Source organism: Pelodiscus sinensis, chromosome 2 (assembly GCF_052426305.1).
Source record: "Pelodiscus sinensis isolate ZL-2025 chromosome 2, ASM5242630v1, whole genome shotgun sequence".
NCBI lineage: Eukaryota > Metazoa > Chordata > Testudines > Trionychidae > Pelodiscus > Pelodiscus sinensis.
The window spans coordinates 247,297,456-247,319,666 of record NC_143053.1 but is presented as its reverse complement, the minus strand read 5'-3'; the positions used below and the strand labels follow the sequence as shown (position 1 = coordinate 247,319,666).

General features: G+C 48.5%; 1 protein-coding gene across 15 annotated transcripts in view; it reads right to left on the bottom strand.

Annotated features, from left to right (window-relative positions):
- Nucleotides 1-22,211, bottom strand: part of PRKAG2 (protein kinase AMP-activated non-catalytic subunit gamma 2) — a 387,855-nt gene that overhangs the window by 48,368 nt on the left and 317,276 nt on the right. For 13 of the 15 annotated variants that reach the window (XR_012902124.2, XR_012902125.2, XR_012902126.2 and 10 more), the window contains one exon: nt 514-595. The exons of the other annotated variants lie outside the window; for them this stretch is intronic. Coding sequence is in view for 10 of the 13 variants with exons in the window: in XM_075922807.2 (XP_075778922.1) it covers nt 514-595 (82 nt within the window). In the remaining 3 variants the exon portion in view is untranslated. The remainder of the gene's footprint in view (nt 1-513; nt 596-22,211) is intronic. 15 annotated transcript variants of the gene reach the window in all.

Here is a 22,211-nt window from a genome sequence, read left to right as displayed (position 1 = left end):
ACAAGACTTCTCATTGTTCTTAAGGAATATAAATACTTCTTTAAAATGTTAACTGGTTAAACAATATAATTTTAATTGTTTAACTGATTAACCAGGGTCTGGCTAGCTTTCGTGGGCCAGACCCACTTCCTCAGATCATATTCTGGAAGAGAATTGGCATGACCATATATACCAAAGGAATACAATGAAAAAAGTGAACACATTATTAAACTGACACTTGTTTTAGCAAGATCAGACTAACACAGCTACCTATTACTATTTTTTCTGACAGAGGCAGCAAGGGGGAGGGTAGAGCGACTAGTTGAGTTCCTACTCAACAAGTATTTGCTTACTGGACAGTCGACTACATCTCTAATTTCAGCCTTTGCTGGAGGAGTATAAAACAAAAAAAAACAAAAACCCTCTCCACCAGATGCATCTCTAGAATGTACAACACAATACAGCTAACACTGGCCCCTTTCTCCACCACAACCTCACATTAATTCCCTGCTGAAAAACACCAGAACTCCTTACCTACAAAACTCTGTTTTTTACTTTCCCACAGTGGAGCTGCTCGAACACCATTTGCTACCAAGGCAAAGAAAGCCTTCTTTACCTGTCAGAAGAAAAAACAACCAAACATAACCATATTGATGTTAAGCCATCATATTAGAAGAGATCAACAGGGTAGTATATATATGTAGAATCACTAATAAAAATGCAGTCAGTGGATAGTTCATGATTAAAAATAAAAACCACATTTTAAAATGGTTAAAAGCTAACCAAAAACAAGATAAAAATATTTTATCTTATGCAGTTGCTTGTATTTTACATGAGTCTCTGCTACAGAAATTAGATACAGCCAGAAAAGTATGTCCATGCTTTACCTCAAATTTGCTTTGTCATCAGTTTTATGTCATATGCTTAAGGCGATGAACAAATAGACTGAACTAAACAAAGAAAAATACACCACCTGTAATAGTGTAAGAGAACTCTCAAGAATACAGTTTGATAGCGATTGTAATATCTTTATAAAGATTATACTGAGTCACCTGAAAAAGCATAGCCAGCTGTACATTGAATGTAGCAACATTTGCATGAGAAAAGGTAAAAACTGAAGGCATTATTTCCATTTCCTTTCCTGTCAGTTTTTGAGCTCTTGAATGATTATACAAGTTTCTTTTAAAAACAAAGAAAACTCAGCTTCATCTGATTAAGTTGTTAAGTAAGCAAGTTTTGCTGCAAGAGAATCATAGGGCACAAATTTTCCTTCCTATTTAAAATAATTTTCTTTTCTGTTTCAAAAGTCACAAGTTATATATGTGGTCTTTAAAATAAAAATCCTGTTATATTTGAACATCGATTATATGCATCAGATGGTCACAATTTAACTTTTCAACGATACAGCATTTAAAAAAATGGAATATTAGTGCTCGTGAAAAATTTTATCAGATAGACAAAACAACACAATAGAGAACTACCCCCCCCCATTAATAGAATCATTCTTCGAAGGCAAGACATTCATCTCTTTGAAGAAGAACCAACAGAAATTAGAAGGGCAGAGTTTGAGGAGTGTTACAAGGTGCAAAAAGCAAACACTTCTAGAGAACCATGAGCAGAGAAATTAATTCATGTAAAGATACATGAAGCTCAAGAATGGGAAACTTCTGTCTTACCTATGAATGTTCATTTAAGAACCCTCCATGTCAGAGCCTCAAAGTGGGGAACTCCCTGGAGGCAGACTAGATCTCTGTTTTGAGTTTGGGCTTGGGATCATCCCTCACGAAAAAATGGTGACCTACCTTTCTGTAACTTTTGTTCAAGATGCGTTGCTCATGTCCATTCCATTCTAGGGGTGTGTCTAGACTACAGCGTTTTGTCGACAAAAGTGGACTTTTGTCGACAAAACTATACCTGCGTCTACACTACCGCTGAGTTCTGTCGACATAATGTCGACAGAACTCAGCATTTTTGTCGACGCTGGTAAACCTCATTTTACGAGGCATAACACCTTCTGTCGACAGAGTTTCTCATCTGTTCTAATGAGTCACAAATAAGGAAGCAAGAGAGAGACTATTTTGCACTTGATCCTGTGACCTGCCATTGATAAAATTATCACTGAGATAAGTATAAACATGGGCTCCCTGATGTCTGAGGTATGTGGCTACCAGAGCCATGCATTTTGTAAACACCCATGGGGTCAAGGAGGGGCTAATGGGAAACTCCATGAACTGGAAGCAACACCAACCCACCAGAAAATGAAGATATAAAATAAGCATCTTTAGTGGCATACCAGTCACCTGGATCCAGGGAGCGAATGATGGAGGCCAGTGAAACTATGTGGAACTTCTGGAAGTACTTGTTGAGTCCATTCAGGTTCTTAAGAAGTCCATAATGGTTCTTAAGCCCCTTTTGCTTTCAGGATCAGGAAATAAGAATAGAAAGCTTTCCTCTTTATTTCCTGGGGGACCTCCTCCACCGTCCCCAGCTGTAGGAATCTGTCCACCTCCAGAATGAGGAATTGCTCTGAGATGGGTTTCTCAAGAAGGACAGGTAACAGGATGTGTGTGTGGAGGTGGGGGCACGGAGGGGTGAGGATGGCCAAGAAGTGGATTATATAGCCCAACAACACAATCTCTAGCACCCAGTTGTCCAAGGTAACCTGCGATCAGGCCAAAAAAGAGATATGGAAACAGTTGAGGAAAATATCTGTGGAGATAGCTAAAGTGTTGCTCTTGAGCAAGTGCACCCTCAAAATGCATGCTTCTGGCCCCTGTGGTGTTTTACCAGGCCATTGTCCAAGTGAACAGTGAGAGAAAGGGCGGCAGCAACTAAAACTAGTGCCCCTTCTTGTAGACCCCGGTTGAGGCTGCCAAAGCAGCCAGAATTGCTTCTTCGCCGACTGAGACACCTGCAATCCCAGTGAGCAGAGTGTGGCCTGAGCGTCCTTCAGTCTGTGCATTCTCATTTCCATTTTGCTCTGCAAAGAATCTAACTCTATTCAATTGGAGATATTGCATCAAGGACTGCTTCTTCTGGGGGCAGGCCTTTAGTCTGAAGCCAAGAACTGTGCCTCATCACCACTGCCAAAACAATCACTCTGGCCATTTGGAGGGAACACCAAACTGCTGCTGTACCCTCTTCAACAAAGGGCCTTGAATTCTTGGGCCACCTCTGGGGACATGGAGTCCTTAAACTTATGATGGGAGTCCCACAGGTAAAAGTTCTCTCTCCAAAAGATCCTCATGGTTCATGACTCTGAATTGAAGGCTAGCTGAAATAAATTTTCCTCCTGAAAAGGTCCAGTCTCTTGGCTTCCTTATTTTTGGGGAATATTTTTGTCCTTGCTTGTCTCTCTTGTTGGCTGCCAAAACTACCAACAACCTTAGGGGCAGGGGAGTGTATAATTATTCATACCCCTGAGAAGGAACAAAATATTACTTCTGAGATTCTTAGAAGTGGGCAGGATTGAGGATGGGGTTTGCTAGAAGGCTTTGACAAACTTTAGGACTCCTTTGTGCACCAGGAGCACACCACAGTGTGGGTGGATGTGGAGAGCACATTAAATGAAGTGTCTGCTTGCCCTGCCATCTCTTGTGCCTCCAGGCCTAAGTTAGTGGTCACCATTTGAGGCAGGGTTTAGTGCTTCGTAAAGTCATCTAGTAGGCTAGCACTAAAGGGCCAGCCAAAGCCTCATGTAGAGAGGAGGAGAATGACTGAACCACCAAGGGAGGGCACAAGGCATCATTCCCTGTGGGGGGAGAAGGTCTCAGGGTGTGTGCTCACCCCTTCACCTCAGCATTTGCTTGTGCTTTGCTATTGAGCCTGGGTGCCATTTAATGCTTATCTGATACAGCAAATGATGGTTGGTGTAATGAGGACATCAGCATGATTGGCATGCCCCAAGCATTCCGGTAGGGCCATTGCTTTGGCCTCTGGTCCTTCTGCCAGGACAGCATCGTTGAGGCGGACACAGACTCAGGAGCCCACTCACAACATGCTGTCTCAGCAAGAGGCTAAACTCCCTTTCCATGCTGGAGGAATCCTCTTCCGGTGACCTTCACAGAGCTGTCGATGTATGAATCTAGTATCTGACCATTACCATGGGTGAATGGTGCCTTGAGCAGGCAGACTGGTGCTGGGAGTACGAAGAGCATCTCTTTGGTTTAGGCCCGTGGTGTCCAACCAGTTCTGAAGCAGAAGCCACTATAGTGTCTACTGCTATAGCAAACTAGCCCCACTCACCTAGCCAAACAGACACATGTGGCTAGCGCGTTGGACACCATGGATCTAAGCAATGGTACTCATTGATATGGAGAGGGCTGACATGAGGATGACTGATGCTGATCATACAGTGCCCAGCACTTCCCTCTGGGCAAGTCTCAAAAGGGTGGAGATTGGATGGGCAAAGAGAGGGATCTGTGCTGATGCAGAAACCAGGTGAATGGTGAAAAAGAACGCTGCTTCAGTTCCAGAGTCTGGCAGCATTCCCTTGCCCTCAGGGACCTGTGCCCCTGTTACTCTGGCATGGGCCAGCAGCCCGAACAGGGCCTTTTACCAAATTTCCATTGTTCCAACTTGTTCAGTACCAGTTCCCACTTTTTTTTTTAACTTCTTCTTGGGCACCAGCAAAGGGGATTCAGTGTCAGTGCCTGGGGTGCACTATACATGAAGGCCAAACTACTGGAAGTTGTGTCTATCTGGGACGGCTCCAAGGCTGGGCAGAGAGCAGTCTCCATAGAGTCACAGGGCTGGAAGAGACCTCAGGAGGTCATCAAGTCCAACTCCCTGCTAAAAAAGCAGGACCAATCCCAACTAAATCATCCTACCCAGGCCTTTGTCAAACCAGGACTTTGTCACAAGGAAGGCCCTCAAACAAATGTATTCTTTTTGTGTCCTGGGACAAAAGTTCTTACAGATGAGGCACTTTTCTTTGACATGGCATTTCCTCCTTGCATTTCAGATAGCTGCCATGCAAGTAATTAACAGGCATAAATCTATACATACAGTGAAGCGCTTAAAACCTAGGGTCTGTAGCAAACTGCCCGAGGCATGTTCTCTGCTGGGACCCAAACTGACTAACCACAAACTTCAGAGGGGTAGCCAAGTTAGTCTGTAACAGGAAAAACTTAAAAAACAACAAATAGTCTCTACAGGAAAGAATTAATGGACACAAATCAGATAACCAAAAAGACGATACACAAAAACCTGTTGGAGAACACTTTAATCTGCCTAGACATTCATTAATGGATCTCCAACTCACCCTTTTGTTTCAGGCCAATTCCACAAGCTAAATACACAGAGGAGGGTTGGAACTTAACTTCATTCACAAGTTTAAGTCTTATGGAAATGGTATGAATAGGGACATCAGCTGGCTCCCACACTACCTTCCACATCCTAATGACTTAACCAACCTACCAAACAATGGAGGTGCTAATTGTTCTTAACAGCCTCTTGTAACTATTTGAACCATCTACTCACTCTCTTTTGTTTTCTTTTCCTCCCCTCCTTTTTTTCCTACTTTTTTCCTCCTTCCCTCCTCCCCTTATTTTTTCTTGAATCTGGACTTCTAATACTCCTGTCAACTGAAGAAGTGGGTTATGCTCATGATACCATTTATATGTTTGACTAACTACAGTACTTAACAGCTATTTAGTATCTAATCTCTACATATATTTTAGAGTGTGTCTATCTGCAAGTCTATGAGTCTGTTGAAGAACTCCTTCTATGGCAGGGGTGTCCAACCCATTCCAGACGAAGAGCCACAATAGCAGTGGAGACAGCGTGAAGAGCCAGGGCAAAGTTGTTGAGTGCAAAACAAACAAAAAAACCCCGCTATGCCCTGGGATGGATGTACCAGCACCTATTTCCCCCCAGCGTGGCAGTGCTTGCTTTTTTTTTTTTTTTTTGGCTCAACAACTTTCCCCTGGCTCTTCATGCTGTCTCCACTGTTATTGTGGCTCACAAAAAAAGCACCGAGAAGGACGTGCAAGCTCCAAGAGGGAATTTGGGTGCAGGAGGAAGTAGAGAAGAGGATGCTGGCTCCAGGCTGGAGAGTGTTGGGGTCAGGTGGAGGGCTGGGGTGCTGAGCAAGCCACGGGCTTATGGCTGTGAGGGTGCAGGAGTTTGGGCTAGTGTGCATGAGGGGCTCAGGGAAAGAAGTATTATGGGCTCAGGACACAGATTTGCAGTGTGTGGATTGTGCAGGACTGTTGTGGCAGAAGACTGGAGATGTGGTGATGCAGGAGTTTGGGGATGTGAGTGGCTCAGGACAGGGGGTTCCAGTGTATGATAAGCTCAGGTTTGCGGTCAGGGTGTGTGTGTGAAGGAGTGTTATGATGCTGCAGCCAGATGGGGGCTTGGCTCCAATTGAGGGCTTGTTGGCCAAGCTTCATTTTTAAATAAAATATGTCAAACACGAAATGTTTCAGCGCTGTCTTTATTTATGAGAGGGGCGGGGAGCCTATGTTGAGTCAGGGGTCACTAACCCACAGAAAAGTCAGTCGGGAACTCTTAAGTGAGATGCAAAAAAACCCACCCCGCTCCAAAACCCCCTAAGCCTCACTAATGTGGCCCCAACTGTGCTGGTGGGAGCAGGGCATAGGGTGCTGGGGCAGGGTACTCAGGGCGCACACACACACATCCTCTCTAACACAGTCCCCCTCCCCTTCCCCAGAGCCAGGCACCCCCTCATCCAACCTCCTCCCCCCAGCCAGGCACCAGTTCCCCCCATACCAATCCCCTTCCCCCCCAACCTAATTCTTGGGTCCCAGAAGTGGAGCCACCACTGTAGCCACACACATTTCCCTTCAGGCTCTGGGGCGTGTGCACTGAGCGGCTGGCCTTGAGACGTGCACAGCCCCCCACCAAACCCAATCCTCTTCCCTTCCCTGCCCCTTTCCTCCCCCAAACTAGAGCCAGGCATTACCTCCTCCCCTGCTCTAACCTAATTCTCAGGTCCTGGAGCCGCCACCGGTACAGCTGTGTGTGTCCCTCCAGGCGCTGGGACACGTGTGTGCCGAGTGGCTGGCACGCCATGTGCAACCCTCTCCTCCCTATCTCAATCCCTCTCCCCCACCAACCTTATGCCCAGGTCCCAGAGCCGCCGCCGGCGCCGCTGCCTGCACTCAAGAACCGGCATGTGCAGGCTGGGATTCTGTGTACCACCTGGCCTCCATGTGCAGGATATGACGCTGTGCACAGGGGGCCATGAGCAGAATGGCGGGGGCCATGAGCACGCATGGACTAATAGCGACCCAGCTCTGAGAGTGGCTGACCTGAGCGGTTCCGGGTTCATCCCGGTTCCGTCAGGAGTCGTAATTTTTTTCTTGCGGCTCGCGAGCTGTGGGTTGGCCACCCCTGTTCTAAGTAGTAAGAGTTAGGGCCACCAAATTTGGTATGCAGCTTTGTCTTATCCTAACTTAAAGTAAGGTCAGGATTTGGTTGTGCCAGGAAAATGGAGATGTGCCTGGAAGAGGATTGAGTGTCAAAACTATACAAAAAAGAGACAGAATCTCCAGGAAGGTGAAAGAGACTGCCTGGGGGGAGGAGGGACTGCCCCAGCCCTGAGCCTCCCACACCCAAGGCACCCTTTAGGGAGGGTAGGGAAGAGGGGAAGCTGAAGTCCTACTCCTCCTCAGTTCGTATGGGAACATTGCTGACTGTTCTCTTGAGGGGAAAGTGCACAGTTTGCTACATTCCTCATTCTGTCTGGGGAGTGTAGGGAAAAGACAAATCTGGACCTGTTCCATCCAGGGCTCATACACTCTTCCCCGAGTAGTGTCCAGTGGAGCTGCAGTGGGCATGGAGAAGTGCTTCTCATCTAGCCCCAAGATACTACATTAATAGAGGGGGCTGAGATAATCCTCTCTGTCCCCAGGACAGCCTGCATACTGAACCCCTCATTCCTAGACCACACCACAGCAATGATTTAAATGAAGAAAAACAAAAACTGAGTTAAGGACCCAAGCAATGCTATGTAAATCTTCTAGTATCTTCATAAAATATTTAGAAAACAGCACAGAAAATACACTTAAAGTTAGTGGAAACCAAAGTTGAAGAGGTTACAATTGCTTTCAAGGACAGGGTTAGAATTCAAAATGATCTTGACAAACTAGAGAAATGGTCTGGCACAAACAGGATGAAATTCAATAATGACAAATGCAAAGTACACCATTTAGGAAGGAACAATCAATTGCACTAATACAAAATAGGAAATGATTACCTAGAAAGGAATACAGGCAGTCCCCGACTTACGCGGATCCGACTTACGTCGGATCCGCACTTACGAACGGAGCTTTCTCGCCCCGGAAGTCGGGGCGAGAAAGCCCCGTTCGTAAGCTGCTCCGGTGCCCCTGGTCTGCTGGAGACCGTCTCCAGCAGACCAGGGGCACCGGGCGGGTTCCCGCGCTTCTGAGGCTTTGCCAGAGCAAAGCCTCAGAGGCGCGGGGGAACCGCCGCTGCTGCCGCTTCAGTCAAAGCGGCAGCAGCGGCGGTTCCCCGCGCCTCTGAGGCTTTGCTCTGGCAAAGCCTCAGAGGCGCGGGACCCCCCCGCGGCTGCGGCTTCAGTCAGGGTGCCTGTGGTCTGCTGGGGACCGTCCCCAGCAGACCACAGGCACCCAGACTGGAGCGGCAGCAGCGGCGGTTCCCCGCGCCTCTGAGGCTTTGCTCTGGCAAAGCCTCAGAGGCGCGGGACCCCCCCGCGGCTGCGGCTTCAGTCAGGGTGCCTGTGGTCTGCTGGGGGCCGTCCCCAGCAGACCACAGGCACCCAGACTGAAGCCGCAGCCATGGTGGGGTCCCTCGCCTCTGAGGCTTTGCCAGAGCAAAGCCTCAGAGGCGCGGCACCCCGCTGCCGCTGCGGCTCTGCTCCCCGTGTCCCTGGTCTGCTGGGGGGGGGGGGGGGGCGCAGCTAGTGTGCCCCCCCCCCCCTGCAGACCAGGCTTTTGTTTTGGACTCTGGGGCAGAGCAACTGGGGCGCTGCCGATTGGTCCTGCAGCGCCCGTGGGCACTACTGGACCAACCCGGCAGCACCCCAGCTGCTCTGCCCCAGGTCCTGATTCAGCCGCTGCTGGTCAGTTTCAGCAGCGGCTGAATCAGGACGTCTGGGGCAGAGCAGATGGGGTGCTGCTGGGTTGGTCCAGTAGCACCCCAGCTGCTCTGCCCCAGGCGTCCCCAAGTCAGCTTCTGCTGAAACTGACCAGCGCTGACTACAGGAAGCCCGAGGCAGAGTTGCTCTGCCCCGGGCTTCCTGGAATCAGCTGCTGATCAGTTTCAGCAGCAGCTGACTTGGGGACACCTGGGGTTCTTAAGTTGATTCTCTATGTAAGTCAGAACTGGCGGTCAGTTTCAGCAGTGTCTGAATCTGGACGCCAGTTCCGACTTACATACAGATTCAACTTAAGAACAAACCTACAGTCCCTATCTTGTACGTAACCCGGGGACTGCCTGTACTGCAGAAAAGGGTCTGGGGGTTATAATAGGTCACAAAATAAATTTTACAAGGTGACAATGTAATACCATTACAAAAAAATCAAACATCATTCTAGGCTGTATTAGCAGGAGTATTGTACACAATGAAGTACTTCTCACATTCTACTCTGTGATAATTAGACTAACTGGAGCAATGTATCCAGTTCTAGGCCCCACATTTCAGGAAAGGTGTGGAAAAATTGGAAAAGGTTCAAAGTAGAGCAGTAAATATGATTAAAGGTCAAGAAAATGACCTATGAAGAAAGAGCGAGCAAGTTAGATTTAAGTCTGGAGAGGAGAAGATTGAGGGGGACCATGATAAAAGAGTCTTCAAGTATGTATGTTATAAAGAAGGTGATAAATTGCTCTATGTGTCCACTGAAGACAGGACAAGAAGTAATTGTTTAAATTACAGCAAGTGATATTTTGGTTAGACATTAGGAAAAACTTCCTAAACTGTAAGGCTATGTCTACACTGCAGGCTTTTGCAGGCAGAGAGTATGCTAATGAAGCGCTCATTAGCATCTTCTCATGCTTTCTTGACATATTCTCTACCTGAGGCTTTTTGCAAAAGAGGTTTTTGTTAAAAAACAAGCAGTGTAGATGGATCTGTTCTGCACAAAAAAAGCCCCTTAGTGTAAGATCCTTATGCCCCAAAAAAGGCAGAACCAAGTTTTATCTACACCATCACCAAGAGAGACTTGTCTAACCTGCTGTTAAAAATCTCCAATGATGGAGATTCCACAATTTATTCCAATGCTTAACCATCCTGACAAATTAGGAAGTTTTTCCTAATGTTGATCCCTAAATTGCCCTTCCTGCAATTTAAGCCCATTGCTTGTTGCCCTATCCTCAGAGGTTAATATTTTACCTCCCTCAACATGGTAACCTTTTATGTAGTAGAAAACTTATGTCCCCTCCACCAATCTTCTCCTTTCCAGACTAAACAAACCAAATTGTTCCCAATCTTCCCTCACAGGTCACATTTTCTAGACCTTTAATTATTTTTCTTACTCTTCTTTTGCCTTTCTTCAATTGTCTATATATTTCTGGAAATGTTCAGAACTGGACGCAATTGAGCCTAATCAGCATGGAGTAGAGAGGAATTACATCTCACTTAAGTGCAACACTCCTGCTATTTAATACATCAAGGAATGAGGTTTGTTTGTTTTGTTTTTTGCAACAGTACACTGTTGACTTACATTTAGCTTGTGATCCACTATGTCTGTGGGTCCTTTTCTGCACTAGTCTTTCCTAGGCAGGAGTGGAACTGGGAAAGGACAAAGTGGAGTACTTTGCATATGTCCTTAGTCTTATTGAAATGAATTCTATTTACTTAAGACTATTTCTCCAGTTTATCCACATCATTTTGAATTTTAATCTTATCTTCCAGAGCACTTGCAACCTTTACACCTTACATCATCTGCATATCATTATTTAAATAATTAATGAAGATATTAAACAGAACCAGACCCAGAACTGATCCCTGCCAGACCCCACTTAATATGCCTTTCTAATCTGATGGACTCAATGCTCTCAGAATGGTTTTCCAACAAGGTATGCCCCCTCATTATAGTAGATCAATCTAAGTTATACTTCCCTCGTCATTGCAACCCTTCCCTTTTGGGATCCTGCCCAATAACTTAGCAGCAGCAACAGAAGGAGGGGAGTTGGGTGGGTCGGGCTGCTGATGGTAGAAAGCCAGCATTCTCCCAAGCATTGAGATGCCTAGCATCACTTTTTGCAGATCTAAGGACATCCCTCCAAGTGTGCCGCAAAGTCTGGCAGAGGAAGCACCAGGCCTGCTCAGCATAGCAAGGGACCTGGTAAAAGCTATTCTGGCAGGCATTAGAAAGCACCCTCCAGGCTCCCTGTAACACAAACCTGTTGGCAGCAGATGGATGGTGACTGCCAGAAGAACAAGAGGATGCAATGGGGAGAGAGAGTGGTCCTTTCAGCCCAATGAGAGGGGGCAGATTCTGGAGACTAGGTTTCCCAAACTGATCAGAGGAAGCATAATATCAACTGTGGGGTGCACTGATGGTACCAGCAATGCAACCATCCACCACACGGACAGATGGGGAAGAAAACTGAGGTAGGGTAGCAATGGTAGATAGAGGTTCCCCCTGCCTCAATCTCCCCCACTTTCCTTCACATGGGTGAAATCACTGGAGCAAAATCCTTGTATGGGGCTGTGACATTCTGTATCTCATGTTCCCCAACACCGGTCTGGGGTTGCCACTATATTTGTATCAATATCACGTGGGCTATCACTCACTTAAGCAGCCATTCTTCAGAAATGAGGAGGTGCAAATAAAGAATTTACATTTTTTTTAGAAACCCTTCAAACCACACTGAGCCTGTGCAGGATAAACCTCAAAGGAACAATGACCTCCACCTCACCTCTCCATCTCTACTTAAGGCAACTAGATTGTTTCAAAGACAAAATACTTTGTTAAACTGGGAGGGTATGTTTACACTTGCAGCCTATTTTGAAATAGGGCTGCAAATGGAGGCATTCGGAATTGCAAATCAATCTCAGGATTTAAATATCCCGCGCTTGATTTGCATCTTCCAAGACGGGCGCCATTTTTGAAATTTACATGCCTGAAATAACTGCCCGCGTCTACACGCGGCACTGAAACGGGCATTCGAAATAAAGCCCTATTTCGAACTACCTGTTAAACCTCATTGCAGGAGGAACAACAGGTAGTTTGAAATAGGGCTTTATTTCGAACGCCCGTTTCACTGCCGCGTGTAGACGCGGACAGTTATTTGGGGCATGTACATTTCAATACATTAAATAAATAAATAAATAAAAATTAAAAAATAATGGCACCTGGCTGGGAAGATGCAAATCAAGTGCGGGATATTTAAATCCCGGGCTTGATTTGCAATTCCGAATGCCTACATTTGCAGCCCTATTCCGAAATAGGCTGCAAGTGTAGACATATCCGGAGAGCGGTCCAGATCTGCAGGTTTTCTAGCCAGTACATACGGCTATAAGATTTTGTGAGACAAAACTCCTTTTTTTCTTTTTATTTAAACTTACTAGGGAGCTGAGCCCCCTGCTAGCTATGCTCGTCAACCCCACTCTGTACGCCGCAGCTGGATTGTCGCCTCTCCCCCTCCCCTTGCTGCAGCATGAGGTAAATTAATTTTTTTAAATTTTAAATTAATGAAGATTGCCTATCTCCTAGAACTAGAAGGGACCTTGAAAGATCATTGAGTCCAGTCCCCTGCCTTCACAGCAGGACCAAGTACCATGTCTGACAAATTTTTGCCCCAAATGGCTTCTGTAAGGACTGAACTAACAAACACTGGGTTTAGCAGGCCAATGCTCAAACCACTGAGCTATCGCTCCCCCCACTGAGCTAGGTGGGCTATGACCAGCCCTTTCTGCATCCAGATGGGGGCTGAACCATGGGGCCAGACCCAGGATTGGGGCTGAGGACAGGACATTGCGGACAGATTGGAGCTGAGTCCCGACTGGGGCCTTGTTGGCCAGACTTCATTTTAAATAAAGTACAATATTATGTCCAACACAAAAAGGTTTCAATATTGTCTTTATGGCACTGTCTTTGGGGCCCCGAGAAAAATCAGTCAGGGACCACACAAGTGAGAAGGAAAAATAAGCCCGTCCAAAAATCCCTAATTCTCACTATTGTGGTCCCCAACTGAAGCATCTCACTCCCCTGGTGCTCTAGCCCCATGCAGGGGGAGGGGGAGGACTGGGGTTCAAGGCTTCAAGCCACATTAACTCTTCTGGGATTCCAGGGTTAGTGGATTTTGTGGGCCCCCTAGGCTCTAGGCCAAAAATGAGAGGTTCAGTGTGAGGGAAAGAGCTGCCAGTGAGTGGGAGAGGGATGGGGGTGCTGGAGGTTCGGTGCAGGCAGGGCTGAGGGTGTGAGGTCTGGATGCAGGAGCAGGCTGAGGGTAGGGTGTCTGACCAGGGGAAGGGTACAGGAGTGGGCTGGGGATGTGGGATCTGGAGGATGAGTGAAGGGGTTTGGGGAAGGAGCAGGGTGGGAGTAGATGTCTGGCCAAGAGGGAGTGGGCAGGAGAAGGGTGGAAGCAGGGTATCTGGCTGGAGGGAGGAGGCAGGAGTAGGCTGACAGTGTGGGGTCTTGGCAGGGGGGTGCATGTGGGGGCTGGGAGTCTAGGGTCTGGGCACTTACATGTCTTTGGCCCTGTGCCAGTCCCAGGCTTGGCCTCCAGCTTCTCCCATTAGCTGGAATCTGGCCAATGGGAGCACAGGGAAAGCCTCCAGACACTGCGCTGCTGTTCTTCCAGCCCAGGAGGGGTAGTGCTTCTTCCCCATGCAGAGAGGCTCAGGACTCTCTATCCGCCCCCTCCACCTCCTCCTCAGGGGGAAGCCAGCGCTGTTGCTTCAACTGCCTGGGGGAGGAGGGAGGCAAGGCTGCAGTGGCAGGCAAAGGGGGCCCAGGTCGCTCATGTTAGTGATGCCAGGTGCCTTCTTGACAACCTTGCAGAAGTGCCATTCATTGCTGCAGCCCCATGCAGGGCTGGGTAGGAAGGATCTCACTGGGGTGCCGTGGCTCAGGACATGGCCACTTGGGGCATGGCGGAGGATGGGGCGGCAGGCAGCCAGGGATGTGGGGCACCTTGCCCTGCATCTGCTTGGCCCAGCAGCCTGTGAGCACCAAGAACAACAATGGCACAAGAAAGCAGCCCTGGAGCAAGTCGTGGCACCCTGGAGTGTGGGAGCCTGCTGAAGCTCCCTCTGGGCTGGGGCCACCTGAAAATTTGCGGCCAGAGCTGAGCGGGTAGGACCCTTGGGAGGTGGAATCTGCACAGGCTGACTGCCAGGTGGCCTTGCTGGTCCCCAAACAGTGCCCAGGGCATGAAGCCTATGCAAGGGTGGAGCCTGCGGACACAGATGACGTATGACATAATTCCATCATCCCGCAGGAATTTTTATATATATCTATAAATAAAAAATCCTGCGGAAATTTTACACACACACACACACACACACACACACACACACACCTCGACAAACCACGGTGAAATCCACTCGCCAGCCCCGCACCGCACATGCGCTAGACCCGCACTGCGCATGCGTGCACTACTGGTGAACGGGGTAACCAGATGAAATCTACTCGCCACGGGCGAATAGATACACGGATTTGTCGAGAGAGAGAGAGATTAGCCTTGGAAAAGATCAGGAATTTGCTTATAAAAAGGTTAAACTTGCAAACTACTGTCAAAAAAGCCATTTCCTAAATTTCTGTGATCTGTATTGTTACAGACATACTCGCTGACAAGTATTTTGAAATAAGTTACCAAAATAATTGAAATTCATATGATATATTATGTTACTCTGACAAATAAAATATGCAGAATTTTAAAATATTGTGTGCAGAATTTATTTTTGGTGCAAAATTTCCCTAGCAGTAAAATCAGCTATGGGTGAGGAGGAGGGAGCCAACTGGAGAGAAAGGCGGATGGAAGCCTGTCAGCCTGAGGCAGGACAACTACAAGCTTGCAACAGACTCTCTGCTGCAGCAATCTGAAGAGAGGTGAGTGGAGGCAGGCTAGCAGATGGCAGTCAGCAGGAGCAGCAGTGGGGGAAGGCTCTATGATGCCTCCCCACTCTAAAGCTGCAACAGAAGCCCAGGCACAGCCTTCCTCAGCAGCAATGACAAGCTCTGCCCACAGTCACTGGTGTAGTAGGAATGTGCCACAGGACTATAGAAAGGGAAAAGATGGCATCATGACTAAGACGAATGATGTCTAGTAAAGACATGGCCTAAATGGAACACGGATAAGAGAGTTACTCATCCTGTGCAGTAACGTCTGTTCGAGATGTGTCCCCCTGTGGGTGCTCCACTCGAGGTGCTGGGCTCATCCCGGCACCGCAAACCGGAGGAATTTTCATTAGCAGTAGCTCCCCTATTGGACCACACATGCGCGATTGCCCCTTCGCGCCTTTCAGCTGAGTGCGGTTCGGTCCTGTCAGTTTCCTCCCAACTGGAAGCATCTGAAAGATATAAACAGGTGCTCCGAGGCAGGGAGGAGGGTGGAACGTGGAGCACCCACAGGGACACACATCTCGAAGTACAGACGTTACTGCACAGGGCGAGTAACTCTCTTTTCTTCATCGAGTAGCGTCCCCGAGGGTGCTCCACTCGAGGTGAGTACACGGCAGTGGTCTAACGTTACATGAGTGCTTCGGACCTATCGCCCTCGTGCTGTAGACAAGACAGCCTGGGTCACCCTTGAATTAGAGGTAAGTATATTTGCGAGGGCATAGTGTCTACCAAATGTGAGGATAGACAACCAGGTTGCTGCACGGCATATGTCCTGCAACGCTACTCCGTGAAGATAGGCAATAGATGTTGCTATGCCCCGGGTGGAATGAGCATGAAGTCCACTTGGAAGAGATTTGTTGCGGAAGGCATAACATTGTGTGATGCAAGCGATGACCAAGCAGGAAATACGCTGTGCAGAAAGTTGCTTGCCCTTGGAGCGTTTGGCTGTAGAAAGGAAAAGCCGCTGAGACTTCCTAAAGACCCGAGTTCTGTCAAGGTAAAAGGCCAGTGCTCGCCTGACATCTAGGGAGTGCAGACGTGCATCTTCCAATGAGAAGTGAGGCTTTGGGTGGAAAGTTGGCAGGGTTATGGGCTCATTTATGTGGAAAGCGGAGTTGATCTTTGGCAAAAATGCTGGTTGGACACGCAGTACTGCTGCATGACTGAAGAATTGCGTGTACGGTGGATCCGCTAATTCATTTACTCGACGCGCCAACGTAATGGCAAGTAAGAACACCGTTTTCATCATGAGCATTCGCAGATCACATGTTGCCAGCGGCTCAAACGGCAAGCGAGTTAGAGTGTCCAATACCAAAGGCAAGTCTCAAGGCTCCGGCGGAATCCTGTGGGCCGGATAAAGATTGCCTAGTCCCTTCAGAAATCTTTTGGTGATAAGATGGGCGAACACTGAATGGCCGTCAACCGGAAGATGGAAGGCTGAAATTGCTGCTAAATGCACTCTTGGGAATAGCTATTTCTTCCCTATCGCCTTTAGATGCATCACAATCTAGGATCTGCTGTATAGACAGCGAAAAAGGGTCAAGATCTTTTGCCAAGCACCATGAATGAAAACGACGCCACTTGTTGAGGTAGGATTTGCGTGTCGTATGTCGCCTATTGTTAATCAACACGTGCCTCACATCTTGAGAACAGGAGAGCTCGGATGCTTGGAGCCAGCTAGGAGCCACGCTGTGAGGCGCATGCGGTCGATGGCTGGGTGAAGCATTGTGCCGTGTTGCTGAGACAGTAAACTGAACTGTTCTGGTAGTCGTTGTGGTTTGGCAACTGAAATTTTCGACAGTTGTGTTAGCCAGACCTGTCAGGGCCAGAAAGGTGCTATTAGAATTACTGTTGCGCCGTCCGATGCTATCTTTTCCAAAACTCTCGGGATGAGTGGAAGAGGAGGAAAGGCGTACAGCAACTAGTGATGACTCCAGTCCAGGAGGAAGGCATCCCCCAGAGAGTCTGTGCCGATACCCACTCGTGGGTAAGACTGATGATATTTCCTGTTGTGTTGAGTGACGAACAAGTCCACATTGGGGAAGCCCCAGAGTAGGAAGAGATCGCAGAGCACCTCGGTGTGTAACTCCCACTCATGTTGTGAGAGAAAATGCCTGCTCAGAGTATCGGCGTTCACATTGTTCTTGCCAGGAAGGTATGCTGCTGTTATGGTGATACCTTGTCGAATTGCCCAATTCCACAGGCGTACAGCCTCTGCGCAAAGAGAGTGGGAGCGTGCCCCTCCTTGTCTGTTGACGTAATACACTGTGCATATGTTGTCGGTGAGAATCTGTATGCAGTGACCTCGAATGATGGGTAGGAAGTGTTTGCAAGCATTGAAGAGTGCTCTCAGCTCGAGAAAATTTATATGTTGTAGCGATTCCTGGGGCGTCCAGAGACCCTGCGCCCGGTGCTCCTGTAGGTGAGTGCCCCAGCCGAGCAGAGAGGCATCTCTAGTGATTTGCAGTGATGGTTTGCGGGCATGAAAGGGAACCCCTGTTAGCATATTGTTGGGGCTGTCCCACCATGCCAAGGAAGTTCGGACCTCATTGGCCATAGAAACCACCGTTTGTACTGTGCACATGGGGTGTGTACACGGTGAACAGCCAATAATGAAGACTGTGCAGATGAAGCCTGGCATGCGGAACCACATATGTGGTGGCCGTCATGTGTCCCAACAGCTGTAGACAGGTAAGTATTCGGGATTCGGGACTTGGGAGAAATTGATACTGACTGCACCAAGTCCTGTATGAGTTGAAACCTCTTTACAGGCAAGTATGCCCTCGCGGTCAGGGAGTCGAGACTTGCTCCGATAAACTCCAGGTCATGAGTAGGTGTCAGGAAGGACTTCTCAAGATTGATTATGAGTCCGAGGGCTGTAAACCGAGTGGTAATTGTGGAAACTGCCCTCGTGGCCTCATCGACAGTGGAAGCCTTTAGCGGGCAATCGTCCAGGTACGGAAAAATTGTAATGTCGAGGTGCCACAGACAGGCCTCCACTACCACAAGGGTCTTGGAAAAAACTCGTGGGGCCACCGACAGTCCGAAAGGTAATATGCAGTACTGATAGTGGTCAGACCCCACTACGAACTGAAGGAAACTTCTGTGAGCTGGGTGTATTGTTATGTGAAAGTAAGCGTCCTGAAGATCTAGGGACGCAAACCAATCCCCTTTGTCGAGAGCAGGAATGATCAAAGTTAATGTGACCATCTTGAATTTTTGCCTTCTCAGATGACGGTTGAGCTGATGTAGGTCCAGGATAGGCCTCCAACCCCCTGACTTTTTCTGGATGAGGAAGTAGCGAGAATAGAATCCTCTCCCCAAAAAGCGTGTTGGCACCCTATCCACTGCCCCTAATGTGAGGAGGCGAGAGACCTCTTGATGGAGAAGAGTCTCGTGAGAAGGGTCCCTGAAAAGGGACGGGGAAGGGGGGGAGGGAGAGGGAAGAAAAGTGAAGGGAATGACATATCCTGAAGTGATTATGTCGTAAACTCACCGGTCGGTGGATATGAGAGCCCAACGATGCTGATAAGGCCTGAGACGATGATGGAATACACCTTCCGGGATGCCAGGAGTCTCTGTCAATGGGGTGGTCCGAAATCCCTCGATCAACACATCAAATCTGCTGCCGGCCCTGCTGCTGGACAGACGCCTTGTTAGGCTGATGGCGTTGCTTTTGGGGACGTTGCTTTGGTCTCTGTTAATCATATGGCTTGGTCCAAGGCATCACATAAGAGAATGGCCTTTGCCTGTTGTAGGGTATGTATCTCCTACACTTGTAGGGAGGTGTGTACATCCCTAGTGTCCTCAAACTTGTACGTGTATCCTTGCCCGAGTGGAAGACCTGATTGGTTGATTGGGCAAAGAGTGACTGACGATGGAAAGGCAAATCTTCAACCTTGGCCTGCAACTCCTTCGGGACAGCAGCCTGGTGTAGCCAAGACGCCCTACGCATGACTATGGCCGAAGCTGTGGATCTAGCGGCTGCATCAGCCGTGTCAAAGGCGATCTGTAAGGCTGTTTGGGTGACAGTATAGCCCTCTTGTATCACCGCCTTGAGAATCTGACATTTGGAATCTGGCAAGTGGTCAAATAGAGGGATTAGTTTCGAATAGTTGTCGAAATCGTGATTTGCTAGTTGTGCTGCAAAGTTACACATCCTCAGAGCAGAAGTGGCGGAGGAATATACTTTCCTGCCCAAGATATCCAGGCGTTTAGCCTCCTTGTCATTTGAGGAATTTTTGGTCTGAGACGTTTTTATTCTCTCTTGTGCAGTGTCCACAAGGGAGTTAGGCTGAGGATTTGTAAACAGAAACTCCATACCCTTCTGGCTTATGAAGTATTTCTTGTCCGACCTCTTATTAGTTGGTAGCAACATGGCCGGAGTCTGCCAGATGTCGTCGGCAACCTCTAGGATAGCGTCATCAAAGGGAAACGTGAGCTTCAACTTCTGGGAAGGTTGTAAATTCTTTAGCAGCCGATGCTGTTTCTGCTGTACATCCGTGGTCTGGATGTCCTAGGATTGAGCAACCCTTTTGAAGAGTTCTTGGAATTGCTTGTGGTCCTCCATAGGAGACAAGTCCCCGGGGATTACTGCATCATCCGGTGAGGAAGAGGAACGCTGCGCCAGGGAATCAGGGCTCTGCTGTCCCTGACGAGGAGTGTGGTCCTGCTTATCTTCCTGATAGCGTGAATCCACATCTCCAGCCGAGGATGGTTGGGCATCATAAGGCGCAGACTCGTCCGGACCGTGTGGAGACTCAGGCCAAGAAGATTGTGGTAACCGTGACTGCAAATACCTTCTGCGGTGAGATGAATAAGAAGAGCACTCATGATAACATCGGTCATACCACCGGCAGTGGCAAAGAGAATGGCTGTGTCTTCTCAATGTGCCATATCAACGAGAACAAGCTATAAGTTTTGGAGACCTTGGCAAGAAGGATCTCCTGGAGTAGCGAGAAGGAGACCGCGAGCAGTGGTCCCGATAGTATCAACATGGCAATGAGGTGACCTATAGTAGCGTTCTCTGAGGGCCATGTAATGATGAACATGATGACGGCTACCAAAATGGGACAAGGCAGGTGAATCAGGTCCAGGCGAGAAGGTCACACAGTCTGGTGTCAGTGATGGTGTCCGGACCCATGCAGATTTGTGCTGTGCTTTGGTTGGCACTGAGGAATTGAAGGAAGGCTGAGGGGCGCTTGTGGCAGAATAGCAGGCAGCAAAGGAGCCTCTGTAACTTGATCATTGGCAGAGTACAGGCTCGGTGCCGCTGGATCAGCCAGGGATGATGTCAAAGCTGGGGGCTGGACAGGCAGAGTCTCCCGCTGCAGTGCTGAATCCGGTGCCGGTGTCTCTGGCACCAGGGAGCATGGAACAGCACACAGGGAAGGCGCTGCGGGTGCCAGCACAGCTGATCCCAGCCACGCATGTGCAGGAACTCCCGGTGCTGGGGCTTCCCTTGCTGGCTTCGCAATGGCCATGGAAGTCGTTGCCAGCACCGACTCCGCTTGCAAACCCTTTGTGGGTGCTAGAGCGGAGTCCTTGTGGCGGGCTACAGTTGGGGCCGAGGAGCTACGGCCCCTGCCCGACTTGTCCACGGGGAATCTCGGCGAATAGCCAGAGGTCCCCGGTTTGTCCGCGCTGCCGCCCGGCATCTTCTGGATCCCATGGAGAATCTTTTGCCCAGGATGATCTTTGCTTGCAGAGCGTGGCTTGGAGACTTCTGGAGCTTGGAGAGCCTTATTAAATAGAACGACTCTCAGTCTCAGCTCCCGATCTCTTCTGGCACGAGTTGTCAGCTTCGTGCAATGGCTGCACTTCGCTGGGACATGAGCATCTCCGAGGCACCTGACGCAGCGGGAGTGCCCATCAGAGAGAGGCATAGCCTCCTGGCACTAAAGACACTTTTTGAATCCAGGTGATCCTGGCATGGTTGTTTCTTGTGTCCTTTTTTTTTGGGGAGGGGGGTCAATTTCAGTCAGGTGAAAGCCGGGTAGGCACTGACTGACCAGCAGAAGAAAAACGGCTTTTTTTTTTTTAAACAAGGGGAAAAGAGGGGGACTACAACTACTATCTATGACTAAACAGAAACAAACTATAACTAAGAGATCTCCCTTTCTCCTCAGAGAGGAGAAGGGAGTCTAATCTAACTCCGTCTGCGGATGGTTGGAGAGAAACTGACAGGACCGGACCGCGCTCAGCTGAAAAGCGCAAAGGGGCAGTCACGCATGTGCGGTCCGGTGGCGGGGGCTACTGCTAATGAAAATTCCTCTGGTTTGCGACGCCGGGACGAGCCCAGCACCTCGAGTGGAGCACCCTCGGGGACACTACTCGATGAAGAAGTTGCTGTGATCAATCTTCCTGAATTCGATTTAGTGAGTCTAGTTAAGACTCACTAAATCATACTCAGAGGGTGCCCTCATTGGTGTCCAGTACTTCTGCTTCTGCAATGAGTAAGGGAAGCAGATGGGAGATTTTGCTCCAGTCAGTCTCCTGCTGTGGGGCCAGCGTAGAAACTTGAAACAACGTACTTTGGCTCCAGCTACGTAATTAACATAGCTGGAGTGGTGTATCTTGATTCAATGTTCCCTTTTAGTGTAGGCCTGATCTTAGAGAACTGTATTCTATTCCTGCCTCTGTGGAAAGTGCCTGTGTGATGCTGGGTAATTCATCTAAACCAGGGGTGGGGAACCACTAAACCACAGAAAAATCACACAAATGAGAAGAAAAAAAAAAAACCCCACCAAGAACACAAAACAAATCCTCACTGATGTGGCCCCCGATTGAGAAGGAGAAAGACACTCTCCACATTCCCCTCACACACCAGAGCTCAGTGAGGCCTAGGCTAGATAGAGGTGCGCTACAGCCTCACAGGGAGGTGGTGGTGGGTTGGAGTGCCAGCGTGGGGTCTCCAATGCTGAGGAGAGCCCTCAGCCTTGGAGGGGGTGGAGGGTGGATGCAGGAAAGCTGGAAGCCGCATCCGGTCCCTTGGCCTTAGGTTCCCCACCCCTGTTCTAAACCATAAATGTATGTTCCTCATTTTTTATTCCCAACTTGAAACCCCTAATGTTGAATTTGCAAAAGTATTAAGTGCTTATAGTTGCAGATGAAATCAATGGAACCTGTACTGTGAATAAAAAGTAATAAAAAAGACACAATGATAAGTATTGGGAGGAAAAACAAAACAAAAAACCAATAAACAAACCA